Source organism: Antechinus flavipes, chromosome 6, assembly GCF_016432865.1.
Source record: "Antechinus flavipes isolate AdamAnt ecotype Samford, QLD, Australia chromosome 6, AdamAnt_v2, whole genome shotgun sequence".
NCBI lineage: Eukaryota > Metazoa > Chordata > Mammalia > Dasyuromorphia > Dasyuridae > Antechinus > Antechinus flavipes.
In genome coordinates this window covers 190,040,551-190,061,620 of record NC_067403.1, presented here as the reverse complement: position 1 = coordinate 190,061,620, position 21,070 = coordinate 190,040,551, and the positions used below count along the sequence as shown (strand labels likewise).

At 35.0% G+C, this 21,070-nt stretch overlaps 1 protein-coding gene across 2 annotated transcripts in view; it reads left to right on the top strand.

Moving 5' to 3' along the window:
- AFAP1 (actin filament associated protein 1) overlaps positions 1 to 21,070 on the top strand; it is a 233,552-nt gene that overhangs the window by 94,292 nt on the left and 118,190 nt on the right. For both annotated transcript variants that reach the window (XM_051965564.1, XM_051965563.1), the window contains exons 4-5: positions 7,134 to 7,242; positions 19,823 to 20,034. In XM_051965564.1, the coding sequence (XP_051821524.1) occupies positions 7,134 to 7,242; positions 19,823 to 20,034 (321 nt within the window). The remainder of the gene's footprint in view (positions 1 to 7,133; positions 7,243 to 19,822; positions 20,035 to 21,070) is intronic.

Below are 21,070 nucleotides of genomic sequence, written 5' to 3'. Positions count from 1 at the left end.
CTTGCCTAGTCAGTATGTGGCAGGTCTTTGACTTTGAAATGTGTCCTCTCTATATCATAATGCCTCTCATCTCTATAGTGAGTGCTCATGAAATACCTTGATTAATTCAAGGACTTAATATCATGTCAAAAAGCCTTCCTTCCTCCCTTCTCCACCATTTCCTTCTCTATCTGCTCTTCTCCTTCCTCATTCTTCCTCCTTCTTGCTCTCTTTCATTTCTTCTTCCTATTTATTTTCTTTCTTTTTTCTTAGACAGGTACTTGATTCAGAAGAGGACTGTCAAAGAAAGTATTGGATTGGTTTTTTATACCATGAGGCAAAATTATCTTTCAATGATGCTTTGGGAAAGGTTGATGGATTAGGGAGATTTAGAACTCTCCTAACCATGTCATTCATCAATTTAGATATTTGCATATTCAGTTATAAGCTACCTTGCCTCTAAAAAGAGAGACTAAAATAGACCAAAAGAAAAAAATGTACTTGGATTATAGAAATGTTCTTTGGAAGAGAGACCTGTACTTTTCAGAAAGTTCGTATTTTCATTTCAGACCCAAAGTCATACATCTACCACGCTGATTGTACAGAGTCAGAGGCAAGTGCTGAGAGAGCATTTCAAAAATTGAGACCCAGTTCATTTCCAAAATGGATTCCATCTGTGTTGATTTTGGCTGTTCATATCCTCCCACCCAACTCTGTGAAGCAGCCGGTGCACCAAAGGGGGCTCATCCAGACAAGCACCATTTGGGTTTCATTTCCTTTTTCTTCTGCTCCTTCCTACCTCAATGTATGCAGAATAACAATCTTAAAAGAAGAATATTTCTGACATTTATCTAGGTAGTGAGAGAATAAGATGTTGTGCAAAAACTTCCATCCAAGAAGACCTGGATTCAAGGAGAAGAAGACAAGGAGGGAAAGAAAGAAACTGCTTGAAAAGCAGCTAGTCACAGAACTGGATCTGGAGTTGAAAGGGACCTAAGTAGCTAACTCATACCTGAACAATCATTCCTCTCGTCTCTCTCTCCCCACTCCCCACTCATTTTCCATATCTATGAAATGATTAATCAAATTTTGCTTGAAACCCTCTATGAAGGAGGAGTTGCTTACTTCCCAAGATAATCTCTTCTACTTCTGTATAGCTCAAACTGTTAGGAAGTTTTCTATTACATTAAGCCTAAATTTGTTTCTCTGTCACTTTTTGGAGGTTTCATTTATGAGAATCTTGCTTTATTTTTAAAATAAGTTTTATTGATATCTTTTATTTTTATATTGCCAACATTTCTCCCAATTTCCCTCTATTTCCTTTTTCCCAGGAAGCCATTATATGTCAGAAATATTTTTCAAGAAAAAGGGAAAGAAGAGAAAAACATCAGCAAAGCTTTATTACTAGAGAAAAATTCCACAAATCTGTATAGTGCTGCATTCCTATAGAACTCTCCCTGCAAAGAAGGGAACTGGGATGCATGTCTTCATGCTTCTTATTCTGTGTAATTTTGTTATATTCATTTTTGGTTGTTTTGTGGTGTTTTTTCCATTTATGTTATTGCAGTTGTCGTATGTGTATTATTTTCATGTTTCTGTATCAGATCCTGTCATTTTTTCTCTGCTTCTCTGCATTTGTCATAATATTCAATCCCATTCAAGTACAGTTTCTATAGCCATTCCTTGACTGATGGACAACTCCTATGTTTCTATTTCTTTACCATCACAGAAAGTACTGCTCCGTATAGTTTGGTGGATTCGACAACTTTTTTCTAATTTTTATCAATGTCTTCCTTGGAATATATATGTAGTATTAGATTCTTTAACCTCTATCCATTGCTTGTGGTTTTTCCCTCAGTTAATTTAATCAAATTTAACCTTATAGGAAAATTATCTTACCTTTCACATCTCATCTTCTCTAAAGCAACATGCTCAGTTCTTTCAACCAATTCTCAAATAACATGATCACAAGGTCATTTTTGATCCTGGTCATTCTCCTGTGATTGGTATCTAGTTATTCAAAGACCTTTCTGAAATTAGGAGCTTGGAACTGAATACAGTGCTCTAGAGTTAGTTTGACCAGAGTGTAGTATTCATCCTCCTGATCCTTCTATTAATGCAGCCCAGAATTACTTTAGTTTTTTGGATTGCTTTATCATACTTTTGACTCATGTGGAACTGACAGCCCATGGAAACCTCTGGATCCTTTGCAAATGAATCATTTTCTAATCTCACTTAGTCTAAAATCTCATCTGATTTCACCTAATTCATCACTTGCACGTTTGTTTTTTTGAGGCATTTGGGGTTAAGTGATTTGCTCAGGATCACACAGTGAGTGAGACAAGATTTGAACTCAGATCTCCTGAATCCAAGGCTGGTGCTCTATTCACCATAACACCTGGCTGCCCCTCATCTTGCACTCGTGAAGTTAATGTCTTGAATTCAACTGTGAAATTTTGCATTTATTTCAGTGACCATATTTTTTTTCTATTACATATTATTCAATTTGGCATAAATAGCTATCCCTCCCAACTTTGTGAAATATATAAACTTTAAAAAATATACTAATCTTTGCTTGTGACCATTTCATTGACAAAAATACTAAATAACAGAGGACACTGCATCTCTGGGTCACTCAGCCAGAAATCTTCCTCCTATGTTGATAAGGAGCCATCTATGACCGCTTTTGGTTCCACACCTAACCAAATCCTAATTTACTTAACGTGACTACTATTTAGATTACTTCTTTCTACTTTGTCAACAAGAATGGCTTGGGATCTTGGAATGCTTTTTCATCTAGTCAAAGGATGATGAAATATCTTTTCTTGATCAGGATATAGGAGGCAATTGTGGAACAGTCATTTCTGATTTGTTCCCCAATCTTAATGACTACTTTCATCTCCCTCCCCTAGAAATTATTCTGTGTGCATATATTTTGAATTTCCTCGTAACTATCCATGTTCTATCCATCTCTATAAAATGTATGCTCCTTAAGGATAAATAGTTTCAATTTTTTTTCTTTTTTCCTTTTTATCTTTAGTGCCAAGTACAAAGCTCAGCATGTAATAGACCTTTAATAAATGATTGTTGAGTGAATGAAAAGGAGGCTTTTAAAACCACAAACATCATTTTGAGATTAAATAAAAGGATCCACTAACCACTACTAGTAGAAAAATTTCTTAAGAAACTAGCTTCTTCTTAGAACACATGTTAACCTTAAAAGAGGTCACCACAAAGTAATAGCTTTTTTTTTTTTAAAGCAGAACACATTTGATCTCCATGTTAACATTATCTTGACATTAAAAAAAAATCTGTCAGTTAATACAAAGATAATTTAGTAATTTGTGCTTTGTCATTTGTCTCCATTCTGTCTGGATTTAAGGAAAGGCAAAGGTCAGGCTTTTCTTGCAAAACCCCACTCTAAACTAAAATTCTTTATTTTTCTTTTAGTGATTAAGAACCTTATGGTCAAATTCAAGTTTTTTAAGAAAAAAATATTACTGATTTTTGCTTCATGTGCTAAATCAAGGAAAACACACTAATGATAAATTCAAGCATAGCGTTCAGCTGATGAATACAGATGGATTCATGTTTAAGGTTACAGAAGAAAATGGAAAGGGAAGATCAGAGGTGAAAGGGACCACAAAACAATAACATCATAGTGATTATAATGATGTGAGGATTGTAATGGTTGGTAGTTTCTAATTTCTAATTTGAAGCCCTAAATTTAAATCTTAGCACTGCCATTTATGGCCTTTATCTATTAGTCTTTTTTTCCTTACCTATTAAATGAGAGCAATAATAGCTATAATATTCTATCTTTTAAATTTTGTTGTGAGGATCAAATCAGATAAAGCAGTGCCTTTGAGATCACATTAATTAGCCAACTAATTATATTATAAATATCTTGGGAATCATAGAATCTTGGCATTAGGAGAAAAACAAGACAACACTTTCTCATTCAGAGGAGTGGTCATCCAATCAATCTGTAACCTCACGGCATAGAAATTTTACAGGCTCATTGGTCACAAATCAAATCCTCTTTCTTCCACATTTACCAGATACTGATGAGCTATCAGCAAAGTTACTATATTCAAATGGGCTCTGTGTCTCATTTATCTTTTCTCTTCCTATAGTAGACTGTATTAAAGGCAATTGGCCATCATTATAGATAACTAAATGGTGCAATATATTATGCACTAGTCAGGAATACTTGAAGTCAAATCTGATCTGAAACACTAGACAATTAATCATTGGCTACCTCAGTTTACTCATTTGTAAAATGGGGATAATAATATCACCTACCTCCCAGTGCTGTTTTGGGGTTAAATGAATTAATATTTGGAAAGTGGGTTGCCAACATAAGCGCGCTCTCTCTCTTTCTCTCTCTCTTTCTCTCTTGCTCTCTCTGCCCCTGAGCACTATATTAATGTTAGTTTTTTTCAATCATCATTTGTATGAATTCTATTTACATGACTAGCTATTTATATGAACAATGAGGCTATTTCAATTCCAAAAATTGTGAAAGCTTATTCTTTCTCATTAATTGATTTAGAGATTTATTCTGGCTTAATGGAAAGAATATTAGTTTTGGAATCAAGAGACATGGGTTATAATCCCAGCTATGGTCCATTCTTAGTCTCTATTTGCCTGAGTTTCCTTGGCTATAATGTGAAGATAATAATAGCACCTAATTCCCTGGGTTGTTGTGAGAATCAAATGAAATATTAATTCTAAATAACTGTAAAACCTAGTATCTGGTACATAAGAAGTATTAAATAAATATTAACTGGAAAGGTAAGTGTCACAGTACATAGAACACTGGGCCGGAAGTCAGGAAGTCATCTTCCTGGTTTAAATCAGGATTCAAACACTTATTAGCTGTGTGACCTTGGTCAAGTCACTTAATCCTGTTTGTCTCAATTCCCTCATCTGTAAAAATGATCTGGAGAAGGAAATGGCAACACTCTCAATATCTTTGCTAAGAAAATCTCAAATAAAATCATGAAGAGTCAAACATGACTGAAAATGATTGAACAAGAACAAAACTGTAAGCTGCTATTGTGGTCTTATTATTATTATCATTACTAGTTATATGGCATTTGGCATCTTGATTTTTGGGGGCCTCAGTTTTTGTATCTATTAGTGGGAGATAAATGGAAGGCGAGTAGCAATTAGAATTGGAGAAAAATATCAGAAATAAATATTCCACAGTTGTCTCCCATTTTTAGATCAAGGAGGCATGTTTCATTACTTCTGCTTCCCTTATGAGGGAATTATGTAATAAGCCCTAAAATGCTATGAAAATGAATATCACTTGAACCATATGACTTTCCTGTTGTATAAACAAGACTATTTAATAGGTGACCTGCCTCCAATAGAGTCCTGCCCAATGCTGACCATAGTGTATCCTGAACCATTTTGGACTTCATATTTGAGGGAGATGTGGAGGGCCTGGAGCTAGGCCAGAGGAGAAAAATATGATGATTAAAGGACTGGGAAAGGGGCCCTATGAGGAGAGTCCAAAGGAATTGGAGTTCTGCACTGCCTGGGGAATAGAAAACCGGGGTGGAAGAGAGATTACTGTCTTTAAATATAGGAAAAAAATCTCATGCAGATGTTGGACACAGAGTTATCACTTCTCTGACTAAGGACTGACTTCCAGTGGGGGAAGGCAGGCCATCGTAAAGGGATTTTTTTGTGAATTCAGTGTCTCAGGAGAGGTTTTTGGAGGAGGAGATAGTGGTATCTCTATTTTTGGGATTTTAATGAAAAACAGATAATTATTTTCAAACTACCTGTCCCCCATGAGGTCGTTCTGGGGGTGTGATCTGAGGAAAACCAACAAGAGCCTGCAGTATCAGTGTGGCTACTGCTCTTGTCTAGATAAGCAGTCTTAGAGTGGTAGGAGGAATATACTTATCATTCTCTAAGTAGTTCCCAGTGGATCTCTTGGCCTCTCACCTCTGCCTTGTCTCCCTTTGAAGTTTGCTGGGATACAACTGGATTGTTCCTGACAGTGCCATCCAGTCGCCTACTTTATTCTGTAACCAGCACTTCATTGTTCTTAGAGAAGCAAGAGACCCATTATTGTAGTAAGGAAATACTTTTTCTGGGGCCAGAAAACCTGGATTCAACTTTTGACTCTATCACTTTTTATCCATGTGACCATGACATGGGCCAGATATCTTCCTGCTTTGAACCTCATTTTCTTCAAATGAGGGGTTTGAACTAGATGGTCTTGGTAAAGGTTTATTTCTAAAATATATAGAGAACTGAGTCTAATTTGTAAGAATACAAGCCATTCCTCAATTAAGAAATGATGAAAGATATAAACAGTCAAATTTCAAATAAATTAATGAAAGCTATCTATTGTCATGTAAAAATGCTCTAAATCACTATTGATTAAAACAACTGTGAGATATCACCTTGCACTTATCAGATTGAACAAAATGACAGAAAAAGAAAATAACAAATGTTGGAAAAAATAAATGTGGGAAACTGGAAGACTAATGCATTATTGGTGGAGTTGTGAACTGATCCAACCATTCTGGAATGCATCTTGGAACTATGCTAAAAAGAGCTATTAAACTGTGTATACCCTTTGATCCAGAAATACTACTACTACTGGGTCTGTATCCCAAGGAGATCATAAAAAAGGGAAAAGGATCAACATAAACTATATGATCTTATCCTTTCAATTCATTGACCTTTAAAACTACCTTCTAATTCTGGGAGCCTGCATTATGAATTGTAAACAGGTGGTTGATTTTTTATTGTTGTTATTTTAATCTATCAAATCTTTGTAATATAAGATTAATAAAAAGGTGAAGAATACCAGAAAGCTCATGAATTTAATAAATCTTTCATATTCAAGTCAAAAAGTATTAAGTATTTGCTATGTACCACACACATTGATAATTTCTGAGGAGGCAAAGAAAAGCAAAAAAAAAAAATCAAACAAAAAACCCTCAACCAAGAGCAGTCCTAAGAGTTCTTAAGAAGCAGCTAATGAATTAACAGAATATTATCAAGGTAGGCAGGAGGGATGAATTTTATCACTGCCAATGCCTTGATGAATATTGAATTCCACTGACATGATTGATTTATGAGTGCACTTTATAGTGATCTCTGACTCTGTTTTTATCCTTTAGCCACCAGACAGTGGACCTCCACCATTACCAACATCTTCTCTCCCAGAAGGCTACTATGAAGAAGCTGTACCACTGAGTCCTGGAAAAGCTCCTGAGTATATCACTTCAAGTGAGTAACATTGCCCTGGAAAAGGCAGGGAGTTTTAAGAAGGAACTGGGATTTGTTTGTTGCCTTATCTGTAAAATAAAAATGATAGATTAGGAGAAATCACTGATATTCCTTGTAACATAAAATACTATGATCTCAGATTATGCCTTAAAATTCATATGGGTGATGTTATTAGAGAAGTTCACAGCAGAAAAAATTATGGGAAACTTTCCAACAGAGCTATCCCAATAGAAGTATTTTTAGGGAGGTACTGAATTACTTCTTGCTAGGGGTCGTTGAGCAGAGGATAGATGATATAGAAGGAATTCTTGGTCTGGTAAAGAAAACCTTTCTAAACTTAGAAAATTTTTGTGATTTGGTTACAAGAAGACTATTTGATGATCAATTCTGATAGACATGGCTTTCTTCAACAATGAGATGATTCAAACCACTTCCAATTGTTCAATGACGAAGAGAACCATCTATACCCAGAGAAACGACTGTGGGGACTGAGTGTGGATTACAGCATAACATATTCACTCTTTCTGTTGTTCACTTGCATTTTGTTTTTTTCCTCAGGCTTTTTTTTTTCTTTTCTTCTTGATCCTATTTTTCTTGTTCAGCAACATAACTGTATAAATATGAATACATACATTGGGTTTAACATATATTTTAGCATATTAAACATGTATTGGACTGCCTGCCTTCTAGGGGAGGGAGTGGGGTGAAGGAGGGGAAAATATAAAACAGATAGTTTTGCAAGGGTCAGGATTGAAAAATTACCCGTGCATATGTTTTATAAATAAAAGAAAAACTTTAATAAAGAAAGAAAGGAAAAAAAAGAATTTTTTTTTATGATTCTGAGAAAGCTAAATTGGAGATTCTAAGCTAAGCTCTGAGATTTGGTTCAGTTCAACAAATGTTATTTAAAATTACATGTGTGCTTCCAGCAAATAATAGGGTCATAGATTTTAATCTGCAAGGAAATTTTGAGTTCATTTAGTACTATACTCTCACTTGACAGAGAAGGTAACTGAGGCTTGGATAGCTAGGTGATAAAAAAGATAGAGCACTGGCCTTGGAATCAGGAAAACTCATCTTCCTGAGTTCAAATCAGACTTCAGCTACTTACTCAGATCTGGACATGTCTTTACTTAATGTTTGCCTCAATTTCTTTATCTGTACAATGAACTGGAGAAGGAAATAGCAAAGCATTCTAGCATCTTTACCAAGAAATGGGGTCATGAATAGTTGGACGTGACTGAAACAACTGAATAATAACAACTGAGACTCAAGATAGGTGGTAAATTGAAAAGGCAGGTCCTTTCATTCCAAATCTAATGGGCTTTCCATAGCACCACACTATATAAGGCATTGTGGTAAGAGAGAGTATATTATAACAGAAAATGTACTGGACATGAGTCATTAGACCTCAGTATAAACTGCTCCTGCTACTTAAAAGCCACATGAATATGGACAAATAACTTAACCTTTCAAGTATTATTTTTGTCTTCTGTAAAATGCAGAAAATCATATCTTTATTGTTTGTCTCATAGAACTTTTGGGAAACACTTTGTAAACTTAAAAATGCTTTGTAAATGAATTATTTTTAATAGTGTTATTGTTATTCACCCTAAGTGCTTTGGGAGATATAAAAAAAATAAGTAAGATAAGGGTAATATCCTCCAGGAACTTGGTATTGTATTATGTGTGTGGTGTCCAGCTATACCTTTTTGCATCTTCTATTTGTACAGTTGATATTTTTGAACCCCAGTATCATCAGAATCTATTTACTTATTTATTTTTTGGCCAGGTAATGAGGGTTAAGTTATTTGCTCAAGGTCACACAACTAGTATGTGTCGAACATCTGAAAAATGGATTTGAACTTAGGTCTTCCTGACTCTATCCTGAGCATTCTATCTACTGCACCGCTTAGCTGGCCCAGAATTTGCAGTTATTACTAGATCATTTGCTCAGAACTGAAGGAGACCTCAGCATATGTAATCTGATGTCACTTTTTACGTGGAAGGAAATTAAGAACCAAACAAGTGACTTGTGCAAATGTCATTGAGATAATAAGAAAAAGAAAGAATATTTGAATTTGCAGTCTCTGACTCCGGAATAGGTAGTTTTTTTTTTTTTTAACTCTACTGCCCTTCCTCCTCATCACACATACAACTGACATAAATTCATTAATTGTTAGACCAACAATTCATTTTCAGACTAATTTCAACATCCTTTAAGAAATTGAGGCGATAACACAATTCCTTTAAAAATTAAACTGAAATTTATATTTTCTCCTAATTTAAACTGCTTTCTACCTATTAATTTTAAAAGTAAATTATACAGTAATGAAGGAATATCTATTTATCTTTCTTTGGTATGTATCAGGTGATTACAGTGCTATTGCACCTTTACTGGTGGCTTCTTCACATTGCTTTATTATTATGACTTTTATTCATTATAACATTAACAATAATAATAATAATAATTGACACTTGTGTAACATTGTGGAGTTGAAAGAATGCAAATAACCTATGAGGCATATGTTCTGGTATTGTTTCTACATTTTACAGATGAGAAAACTGAGGGTTCAGAAAGATCAGATATGTTGTATTGCTCTCATGTGTTGGAGAATCGATCAGTAGAATTGTTCTTGGCAGATCTTATTCTGGATTGAAAATAAAACAATGACAAGTTGAACATGAAGTGGAATAACTTGGTATTCTGATTCCATGTCTCACAGATGCCGTGGGGACATCTATACCAAAGCAGTAACATTGATAAGATAATTACCCCTATTGCTATCTAATAACTCTCAGCAGGCTCTTTTAGTCAACACACATCTTTTCATTTCACACGAAAAGTCGAACAGACTAAATAAGATCCCAAATCTTTCAGAACAAGCATTCTCCTGGAGTTCATTGATCTGTGATCAATAATCTCTGATGGCATTTCAGTTTTTGCATGAGTTGTGGCAGCCTCCCATTGTTGGATTCCATTGACATGGAAGTAGATTGTTAAGATAGTCCCCAACAGGCTTAATGGCAGGTTCTTACATAAGTACACTGAAAGATGGATTATCTCTTTCTCTCTCTCCTTCTTCCTTTTCAGAGAATCACCCCTAATAAAAAGGACTTAAATTTTTTTAAAGCTTTTTATTTTCAAAACATATGCACAGATAATTTTTCAACATTGACCCATGGATAACCTTTTGTTCCAAATTTTCCCCTTCTTCCCCCAAACTATTCCCCTAGATGGTAAGTAATCCAGTATATGTTATACATGTTAAAAATGTGTTAAGTCCATTATATGTAAACATATACATTTATCTTGCTGCACAAGAAAAATCAGATCAAAAAGGAAAGAAAATGAATAAGAAAACAAAATATAAGCAAACAACAACAAAAAGAGTAAGAATGCTATGTTGTGATCCACACTCAGTTCCCACAGTCCTCTCTCTGGGTGTAGATGGCTCTCTCTGCACAAAATACACTTTTCATAACTGTTTACTGAATTGTATCATTTTCAGAATCATAAAGAAATAAAAAAAATTAAATCTTATTCTATGCTATGTTAAAAATGAATGTACATGTATAACCTATTGCTTGCGAGCATGGGGAGAGAGGACATGAGGGAAGAAAAAAACATTGGAATTTATGAAAAGTGTATTTTGTGTAGAGCACTGTGATAGACATGTAAAGTCATAGTCTGACAGAGAAATAGTTTTAAATTTTAATTACTAGTTATAATATAATTTTAGATATTGGATACATTCTAAACAAAGTTTTCAAGAAGGTTTAAGGGAAAAGGACATTACTGGTAGGAAGTAGTTGGGAAATCAGGATGTATTGGTATCGTCTTTTGGTAAATTTCCTTTTTTCATTCATTTTGTTTCATTAAGAAAGGATTAAAAATTCTGCTTTGGAAAAAAAATTCAGTTCATCTCTTATTACCACGAGATGTTTAAAAATATATTATCCATATCTGGTTTTAAATAACTAATTACTCCACCAAATTCCTTCTACAGTGCTTCATCATATTCTGGAGGGGACTATGGGTTCTTAAAGGATAAACTAGTACAGTGAATCTCTGGTCCATTCCCCTTCCCCTTCCCCCCCATACTAGATGGTTTTTGATGATAGATATTATATAAGATTTAGATAGTTAACCAGAAAAGCCAAGAGAAATAATTTTTAACTTTAAAAAATTCTATTTACTATCAATTGTAACACAGGTTCATGTTGATAGGAAGAATTACTTTCACTGTTTAAGTGATTGATAGAATTCTTTTTTGCATTAAAATATTAAGCTAATTAAAGTATGGTTTGAAATGCATGACTCAGGTTCAATTCCATTTCATGCACCTTTTTTCTCCTCGTTGGCAAACCAAGCTTTGTGCAAAGTCTGTTGCCTAGTGTTTGAATCATTCAGCATTAGCCCATGAGAGGAGGTGACAGTCTTCCAAAGAGATATTACGCATTTTTGTTTGATTCATTGAAATGAATATTGTAGCTAGTCGTCAAAGTGAGTAGCCCAACCTGTCACATCCTGTTCCTCTGATTGAGACCATGCCAGTGACCAATTTGCTTCAGGCTAATTCCAGAGGAAATACATCATTGGAGCTAAATGCCCCAGTGATTAATCCAGTCACCAGGGAGTCACTCCATGGGGTCTCAATTCATCCTATACATTTGAAAAATCTCTTCTAGCCCGTAGCACCCAGAACTTGCCTTCCATCCCATGAAGAATAATAGGCATGGATTAGCTTTGTTCTGATTGATGACCTAAATCAGTCATGGATTATATTGCCTTTTTCATTTTTCTCAAGCTTAGAATTGCTTTTATAGGTTCCTTGATTTATAGTTCCTTAAAGTTAATTTTACATTTCATCTTAGCTTTGACTGTATGAGCAGGTCTTTGTTTTTAGATTTTGTTAGTGTTCAGGATGCCATAAGCCTCTTGGGAAGTTGGTGTTTAAATACATCATTAAGTGCCATTTTGACTGACTCTTTCTTTTGTGCTGGATAATTTGCGTCAGTTTAATTTCACATTTGTTTATTGAATATCTCTTTTGTATAAGGCACCATACTAGGCGTTGTGGATTTTAAAGATTAAAAAGACACATAGTCCTTCGTATGTAGTCCAGACAACTCAAAAGAGATGAATTTGTGGGAAAAGCATGATAACTCTTTAAATAATCAAGGACTGCCATTCTAAGCGGATTTGTTCTGTTGGTTTCTATAGGACAGAGCAAGGAGCAATAAGTGGGAATTACAACTCAGTTTCAACTTGATGGCAGGAAAAACTTTTTCTACAAGAGCTATCCAAAAGTGGATTAGGCCTTTGGGAGTTATTTGGTTCCTCATGGGATGAAGATAGTAGAATTAGAAGAAATCTTTGTTGAGTTCAACAGTCTCATTTTACAGTTGAGGAGATAGGTGGCCAAATGGTTGCAATTCTGGGCAATTTCCTCTTTACAAGACTATTTTCTCATTTTGAAAACAATAAGAAACCTGTGGCTTGAAATCTGGCTCAGCAAAAGGAAATGACTTTGTCAGGGTCACACCAAATAGTAAATAATAGAGGAAATTTTTAATCAGGTCTTTTGACTTCAAATCTTATTCTCTTTCTTTCTTAAAATATGTTTTTATTGATAGTTTTGGTTTTTTCCAAACTATTAAATTAAACTGTGAAGTAATTGGAGAAGGAAATGGCAGACCACACCAATATTTTTGCCAAGAAAATCCCAAATGAGGTCTTAGAGAATCAAACATGATTGAAATTACTGAATAATAGCAACAACAAGCTATGAAATTCCTTTGTAGGCTTGTTGACATCCTCCCATTCTTTCAAGGTTAAGTTCCAAATGCTACTACCCCTTCTGTGAAGCCTTCCTTGATGTCCCCATTTGCCTCTTACTGGAACTCATAATCTTCTGTTTTTGTATTCTCATAGATCTGAGAAGTATTTGAGCTAAAAGGTTCCCCTTCTTTGAAGACCTTTAAACAGAATTTGATGATTATTTGTTAGAGATATTGTAAAGTAAATGAGTATCTTCTCAGGTTGGGCTAGATCAGGGATTCCTCATCTTTTGCATCACAGTCTCTTTTGTCAGTCTAATGGAAGCTATTGATTCCTTCTTGGAATAATGTTTTAAAAGGGATAAAATAAATTTAGAGGGCAAAGAAAACTAGTTATTTAAAATACAATTGTTTAAATACATATGTATTTTTAGAATCTCATGAAGTCAAAGACTCAGGGATAAGAACTTAAGCACAGGGACAACTAGATGCTGGTGCAATGAATAGAGCACCAGCCTGAAATCAGGAGAATCTGCATTCAAATGTGTCCTCAGACACTTAATACTTACTAGCCATGTGACCCTGGGCACATCACATAACCTTAATTGCCTTGCCAAAAAACCAAAAAAAAAAAAAAAAAACAAAAACCTGAAACTTAAAAGAAGAAGAATTCAGGGACTACATAATCTAGAAGGATATGCTGTATGATGGAAGAAACACTGGCCTGTATGGCCTTGGACAAATTACTAAGTCTAATTTCTGTCATTCATTTATTTTTCTTTTTCTTTTCTTTTCTTTTCTTTTTCTTTTCTTTTCTTTTTCTTTTCTTTTTTCCTTTTCTTTTCTTTTCTTTTCTTTTCTTTTCTTTTCTTTTTTCTTTTCTCTTCTCTTCTTAACCGGAAGTCCCCTCCTTTCCTTTCCTTTCCTTTCCTTTCCTTTCCTTTCCTTTCCTTTCCTTTCCTTTCCTTTCTTTCCTTTCCTTCCTTTCCTTTCCTTTCCTTTCCTTTCCTTCTTTTCTTTTCTTTTCTTTTCTTTTTCCTTTTCTTTTTCCTTTCCTTTTCTTTTCTTTTCTTTTCTTTTTTTCTTTCCTTTCCTTTCCTTCTCTCTTTCTCTCTCTCTCTCTCTCTTTCTTTCTCTCTCTCTCTCTCTCTCTTTCTTTCCTTTCTTTCTCCCTTTCTCTCTTTCTTTCTCTCTTTCTCTCTTTCTTTCCTTTCTTTCTTTCTCTCTCTCTCTCTTTCTTTCTTTTCTTTTTTCTTTCTCTCTCTCTTTCTCTCTTTCCTTTTCTTTTCTTTCCTTTTCTTTTCTTTTCTTTTCTTTTCTTTTCTTTTCTTTTCTTTTCTTTTCTTTTCTTTTCTTTTCTTTTCTTTTCTTTTCTTTTCTTTTCTTTTCTTTTCTTTTCTTTTTTCTTTTCTTTTCTTTTCTTTTCTTTTCTTTTCTTTTCTTTTCTTTTCTTTCTTGGCAATTGGACTTAAGTAATTTACCCAGAATCACACACCTAGGAAGTATTAAATGTCTGAGGTCAGAACTCAGATTCTTCAGGGCCGGTGCTCTATCCACTGCATGACTTAGCTGTCTCCCATCATTCATAAAATTGAAGGAGTTGGATTCCATGATATTTGAGAGTCCCTTCCAATTCTGAGCTTTGTGATCCTATGAATTTCAAAGGTCTATTCTAACTCTGGAATTCACAAATATGTTACTGCTACCATATGAAAATATAGAAAGTAGAGTAAAAATATGATATTAATTCATAGATAAGTAAAAGATCATTTCTAGTTGGAGAAGAGTGAAGGATATCTTTAGGATTGAGGTGATATTTGATAAGTCTTAAAGGGTACACAGAAATCAGATAATTATATGATACCTTATTTTCACTGCTCTATACCTCTGTTTCTTTATTTGAAAAATAAAGACCTTAGACTAGATGAGAGCTCAGCTTGCTTCTCTCTCTAAATCATCAATTCATTTTATAAGCATTATCATATCTGATCCTCATAATAGTCTTGTACTGCATTCCCAGTTGGAGACTTGGATAGATGATGTGATTGGCCCAAGATCACATAGCTAATAAGAGGCAAGACCTGATCTCATAACACTGTTAAGCTACTAAATCCAACCTATTTTATGGATGAAGAAATTGATTGCCAAGAAGATCAAGAGCTGAAGAGATTGTAAGGGTACAAGAGAAAGAGAAGGGAATTCTTTTCCCTTGATGTCTTGACATAGAAGGAGGTCAGTTAGGATTTGAATCTAGATCTTTTTGATCCCATTTTTTTTTTAATAGATCATGATTTTTTTTTTTTTTTGGGGGGGGGAAGAGGGCAACCTCATCACTTTAGATATATGATCTTTCAGACCCTTGTGAAAGAATTGTTGAGTCATTATCACACTTTTTCAGTAGCAATGGTAATATTGATTTGATCACTATTCTTAGAGCAAGAGGTGGAAAGGTATTGGGGGAAATTGAGGGAAGGAAAAGAACTCAGCAAGGAACATGGCAAGGTGCTTAGATGAACTCTATGGCTGTCTGACCCCATTTGGGGTTTTCTTTGCAAAGAGACTGGAGTGGTTTGTCATTTCCTTCTCCAGCTCCATTTTACAGATGAGGCAAATTGGGTAAAGTGACTTGCTGATGGTCACATGCTTAGTGAGTATCTGGGGCTGGATTTGAACTCAGGAGGATGAGTCTTTGTGATCTTGCATTGTACCCATTATATCACCTAGCTGCGCCATGAAAGAATTTTTCTCCTCGAAATTTGGGTGAAAAATAATTATTCAAGAATTATGTTCCTATAGCCAGTTCTCCAAACAGGAAGTCCAGGCTCCATAATGTGTTTGCTTGCCCAGTTTTGGCCTTTGTCATGATGTGTTGTAATTGCAAGAATAAAGTCTATTGAGGAGCATTTTTGGCTCTGTCGGGACTTCACCCTTAAGGTGATGACTGCCATAAAAGCATTTTCTGGCCTCTTCCCTGACCAACAGCACCATTAACTGTACAAAGAACCCACACAGTTTTATTTTTAGTCTCCCTAACAACTCCACCCCTCTCAGGAACATTCAGAAAAGACAGTATACTTAAGAGGCTGAGGAGTGGGGGTGAGCTTGGGGGCTGGGGTTGTATCTCTACTTAATTCTGACCCGGTCACTTGTTTTTAACACCAAGGGTTATGATCCTCTCATTTTCCTTGATTTCTTTTCAGTATCTTTCTGCCAATAAAAACTTCAAAAGGAGATGAGATCATTATCTCTATTGGGCCAGCCCAAGACCTTGTTCACCCTGGACCACTATACTACACTGGATTCTCCTACAAGTTTCTCTCTGCTCTTCTATGAATGCTCAGGACAACTGAAATGAAGACTAGGGCAGTAGGCAGTCTATGTAACTATTCTAGCCAATTTTAAGGATAATAATAACACATCACATTTAGGAGATACTTTATGGATACCCAGTCCTTTATGGGTCTGATTTAATTTGAATTCATAATCAGTGCCTTTACTTTTAACAAGGATTGATGATTCCGTTTTTTCAGATAAGAAAACTGATGTTAAAGGTGGTAAATGTACTCAGTTCTCACTTTTAAGTCCAATTTTTAAATAATAATATGTACCAATATAAGCCGGTTTTTAAGCTGTTGTTGAAGGATAAGTAGTCCCTTGTGAGACCTATCTGAGTCAGTTCTAGGATTTTTTCAGAGGAGAAAAATCCGTCACTGAAATGGAAGTGGAAAGCCAGTTATAGGAGTGGCACTTTGGATCTGGATCAGGAAGTGAGATACAGGAAATATTGGGATACTGAATGTCTGATTCACCTCACAGACCCAAAGCTCTGGTTTTCTGTAGTAGCTCTGTATATTCTCTATTCCTACCTTCTGCTATTAAATAATGATCATCAACTGGGTCCACCATCATCTGTGGATCCAATAATTCTAATAATACCTTGGATTTAGAAAAACACCTTTCCCACTCCAAACATGCTGTCATTCTACAGGCTCATCAGTCAGGTATTTCTCAAGCATTTCTAGACTAGTAATTAAGGGGCAGGAAAGTGGTGCAGTGGATAGTGCTGGGCTTAGCATCAGAAAGGCTCACCTTCCTGAGTTCAAATCTGGCCTTAAGAGAGTTACTAGTTGGGTGACCCTAGGCAAGTCATTTAATGGTTCCTCATCTTTGAAATGGCAAACTACTCCAGTATCTTTGCCAGGAAAACCCCAGATGGCATCATGAAGAGCCAGACATACTTGAAGCTACTGAACAACCACAACTAAATACTTCCTTACTAATTGATATAAAACTTATTTTGGGGTTGAAAACACTATTTTATAGTATACTGTTGGGTTCATGATGGAAAGAACTATGGAGGAGGGGAACAATATTCAAGATTGAAGTTGAATAACAATTGATTGTGTTCCAGTAGCAGTAATAATAATTGATTTGATCACTGTTATTAGAGCAAGAGATAGAAATATATTAGAGGGAAGAGATTGAGGAAAGGAGAGAAATCTAGTAGGAAACCTGGGAAAAATACTTGGATGAGCCCGCTAATTTAATGGCCTGCAAGAAGGAAAGTCCAGGGCTGGCTATATATAATGAATTAGATGTGCTTACACAAAGTAGAATGTATTAACATTCCAAGGAGAGAAGGTCTTTGAAGGTCAGAGTCATAGAGTTAGCCCCCTTAGCTCTGGTTAATTGAAATTTAGCTCTGGTTAATTGAAATGACCCATATCTTTAGAAATCATTAGCCTGGAACCCTTGTTCTCAAAAGTCATTCACATTTTTTTTAATGTCTAGTGTTATGAATACTGAACCCAAATAACACTTTAATAGTTATCTAGTTTTTCCCCCCAGAAAAGTGAATGTTTATTTGGATGCCTCCTTGATGAGAGCTATTATTAGTTTTTGTCCTTGTGTTTCCAGAGCCCAGAACATTAGGTCTTGTTTAGATTAGTTTGTCTTGGATAATCCCAAATAAGAAGTAATTGAAAAAAATTAAGAAAGAAAGAAATGAAAGAAGGGAGAAGGGGGAAGGAAAGAAGGAAGGAAGGAAGAAATTTGGGGTAGGAGAAAGCAAATATTTCATTGAATCCAAACCCCATATATAGAACTTTACTTACTATAGTTCTTTGAGATAAAGAACACCATTGTAATTATTGCATTTTACGGGGTTACCACTGACATATAACTCCCTTTCTAACTTCAAGCTCTTTCTGTGACCCCAAGCGGTTCCTGAGTACAAAGGTCATTCTGGTTTGCTTAGGCATTCTAGGTTACCATAGATTTAATTTGATTATGCCAGTTGTTGGCATTGTGTAGCTTTTTTATGTTGTAATTAAAGAGCCCCATGGCGCAGTGGAAAGAGATCTGGATTTAGAGTTAGCAAACATTGGTTTAATTCCTGATTCAACTGCAGCCTTGGGCCTGTGAGCAAAGAACTTTATCACTCTTGGCTTTGATCTTATTTATAAATTGAAGGTGTTAGAATTTGTGTGGTTATATACCCAATATTGAAAACCCCAATAAATCTAAAACATAAAATAGCCTCATCTGCCCACCATTTCCTTTAGAAGTTATTTTATTTCCTCCTTCAGCTCTTTGCATTGTTTTCAACAAGAATTAATTGGATATTTTCTCCCAGGTGATAGTGTAGCATAGTCATTGTTCATACTTTTAGAGCACTTTACTCTGAGTCAAAAATTTTTCTCCATCTATTATCTTTTCCGAACCATCCAGTAACCTTTTAAAATTGGCAGGACAGTGATTATTTTCCTCAGTTTTACAGAGAGGGAAATTAAGAACTAAAAAGAGTGGTTTTTCTTGGTTAAAAAAATGTAACCTGGCCTAGAGTTCTAGGCCTCCTGATTTCTCATTCATTGTTATATCTGTTTTAGCCCAGTTTTATTCTTTATGAACTGCTTCATTTTTTTAAGCTATAATTCTTCCTTTATTATTACATTTTTTGGGATATTCTTGGTTATCACATTGTTCAGAATGTTCATTTCACTGAATAATGATGCAGGATTCTACCTCAACTAATGGTAATCACAAGAATTCTAATAATTTCTCCAGCACTTTCAGGTTTACTTATAGCCACCTAAAAAGGTAGGCAGTTCAAGTATTATTATTCACTTTTTAAAAATGAGCAAACCTTCTTAAAAGAAGGGAAGTAACTTAAAGTCAGTTATAAAAATCAGTAAATGGGAAGATCTCTATACAAATCTAGCTCTCCTGATTTTTGAGGCCAGAACTGCCAGTGTGGAATTGAATAAGCCATTTAACTGAGCTTACATTTTTATGTTCCTTGTTTTTTCACAAGACAGTTGTTTGGAACTAATTTGATCATGTCTGTAAAGTGCTTTGTAAACTGTGAATTGCTATAGAAATTTGAACTGCTTAGACATTATAAATCTGGTCAAGGAAACAACATCCAGAAGTTTTCTTTAAAAAAAAATTTCCAATTTCAAGTACATTTTCAGTCTTTGAAGAATTGGGGTTGAGAATATCTCTAATTTTTTTAGATTAGTGTTATTTTAGTTTCCAACACCCAACACTCCAGATTTGGGAAATAAGTATTCAAAACAAGGTTAAGTTCATCATTCAATTCAGCAACATTTTTAATATTTACCTACATACGTAGGACACTGGAGATGATGATACTATAAAACTTGTTTTACCTCCCATGGAATATTCAGAGTAGTGGAGGGACAACGTAACATAATATTTTTATACTTTTTTCAAGGATGTAGATGTTCTTCATAGTAGTTTATTTTAACTGATCTACTTTGTTTTTTCTTGAAAGATTATGATTCAGATGCAATGAGCAGCTCGTATGAATCATATGATGAAGAAGAAGAAGATGGGAAAGGGAAGAAGACGAGACATCAGTGGCCATCAGATGAAGCCTCCATGGATCTTGTGAAAGATGCCAAAATCTGTGCTTTTCTCTTAAGAAAGAAACGGTTCGGACAGTGGACCAAGCTGCTTTGCGTCATCAAAGACACCAAACTACTGGTAAAGCTTTTCGAGTACATAGTTTTAAGCAAAATCTACCTGCATATATAGCCAACTTCTGATGCATGTTCAGAATCAATATTCCCTTTGGGAAAGGGAGGGAAACCAAAGTGCTAAGATATTGAATGCCTTCCTGACAGCTGCTTGTCAAACTAGTAAGCCCAGAAAGTTATGTGTAAATTGAATTTTTGCTTATTGAATTACAGTTTAAATTAAATTTGACTCAGTTTGATTCAACAAACATTAAGAACTGACTGGATTACAAAGTATGGGTATAACTCATGCTTTTGTAGTAGAGTTGAAAAGGCTTTCGAGTTTAATTTCTTATACTTATTAGATATTCTCTTCCTCTCTCAGTGCCTTGATTTCCTCATCTGTAAAATTGAAATGCTAATATTTGGGCTTCTTCCAACACAAAAATTATTATGAGGAAAGTGTTCTATAAATCTTGAAGTGTTACATAAATTTCATCTATTATTATCTACTCTGGTCCTCTCATTTTGCAGATGAGTAAATTGTGCTAAAAGACTTGACGTGAATAATTTGAGGTGACACAATTAGTGGAAGGAATAGAATTTTAAGATTCTTGGTTACTAAGTTTCCTTCTTTGAGGTGAGCTTATTATTTATAGGAAAAAGAAAAGAATTCTTTTGCAAATCTAATACTCATGCCCTGTGCTATCAGTTATAAATCTGCCTTTTAAAAAATATTAGGTATGTGATATGTGAGGGTATATTTCTCAGATCATTGTGGTTCTTTATGGCACTAGTCTTTAAATACCATTCATCTTTTCCCAAATGCCCTTGGTTTAGGGGTATTTATATTTTGCTGTCAATAGGATCTTACTGTTCCAAACCAGCATGATTCAGCCACATATTGTTGCCAAATCTAATGGCCTTTGGCAGTACACATCCCTCTTAACCTTTTTTCTGACATTTTTTGCCATGGACCAGTCTCTTTTTGATATTTTCTTCTCCTTTGCTTTCTGAAACACTGTACTATTGGTCATGTTTGTCTTACTATCTTTTAGGCTTGT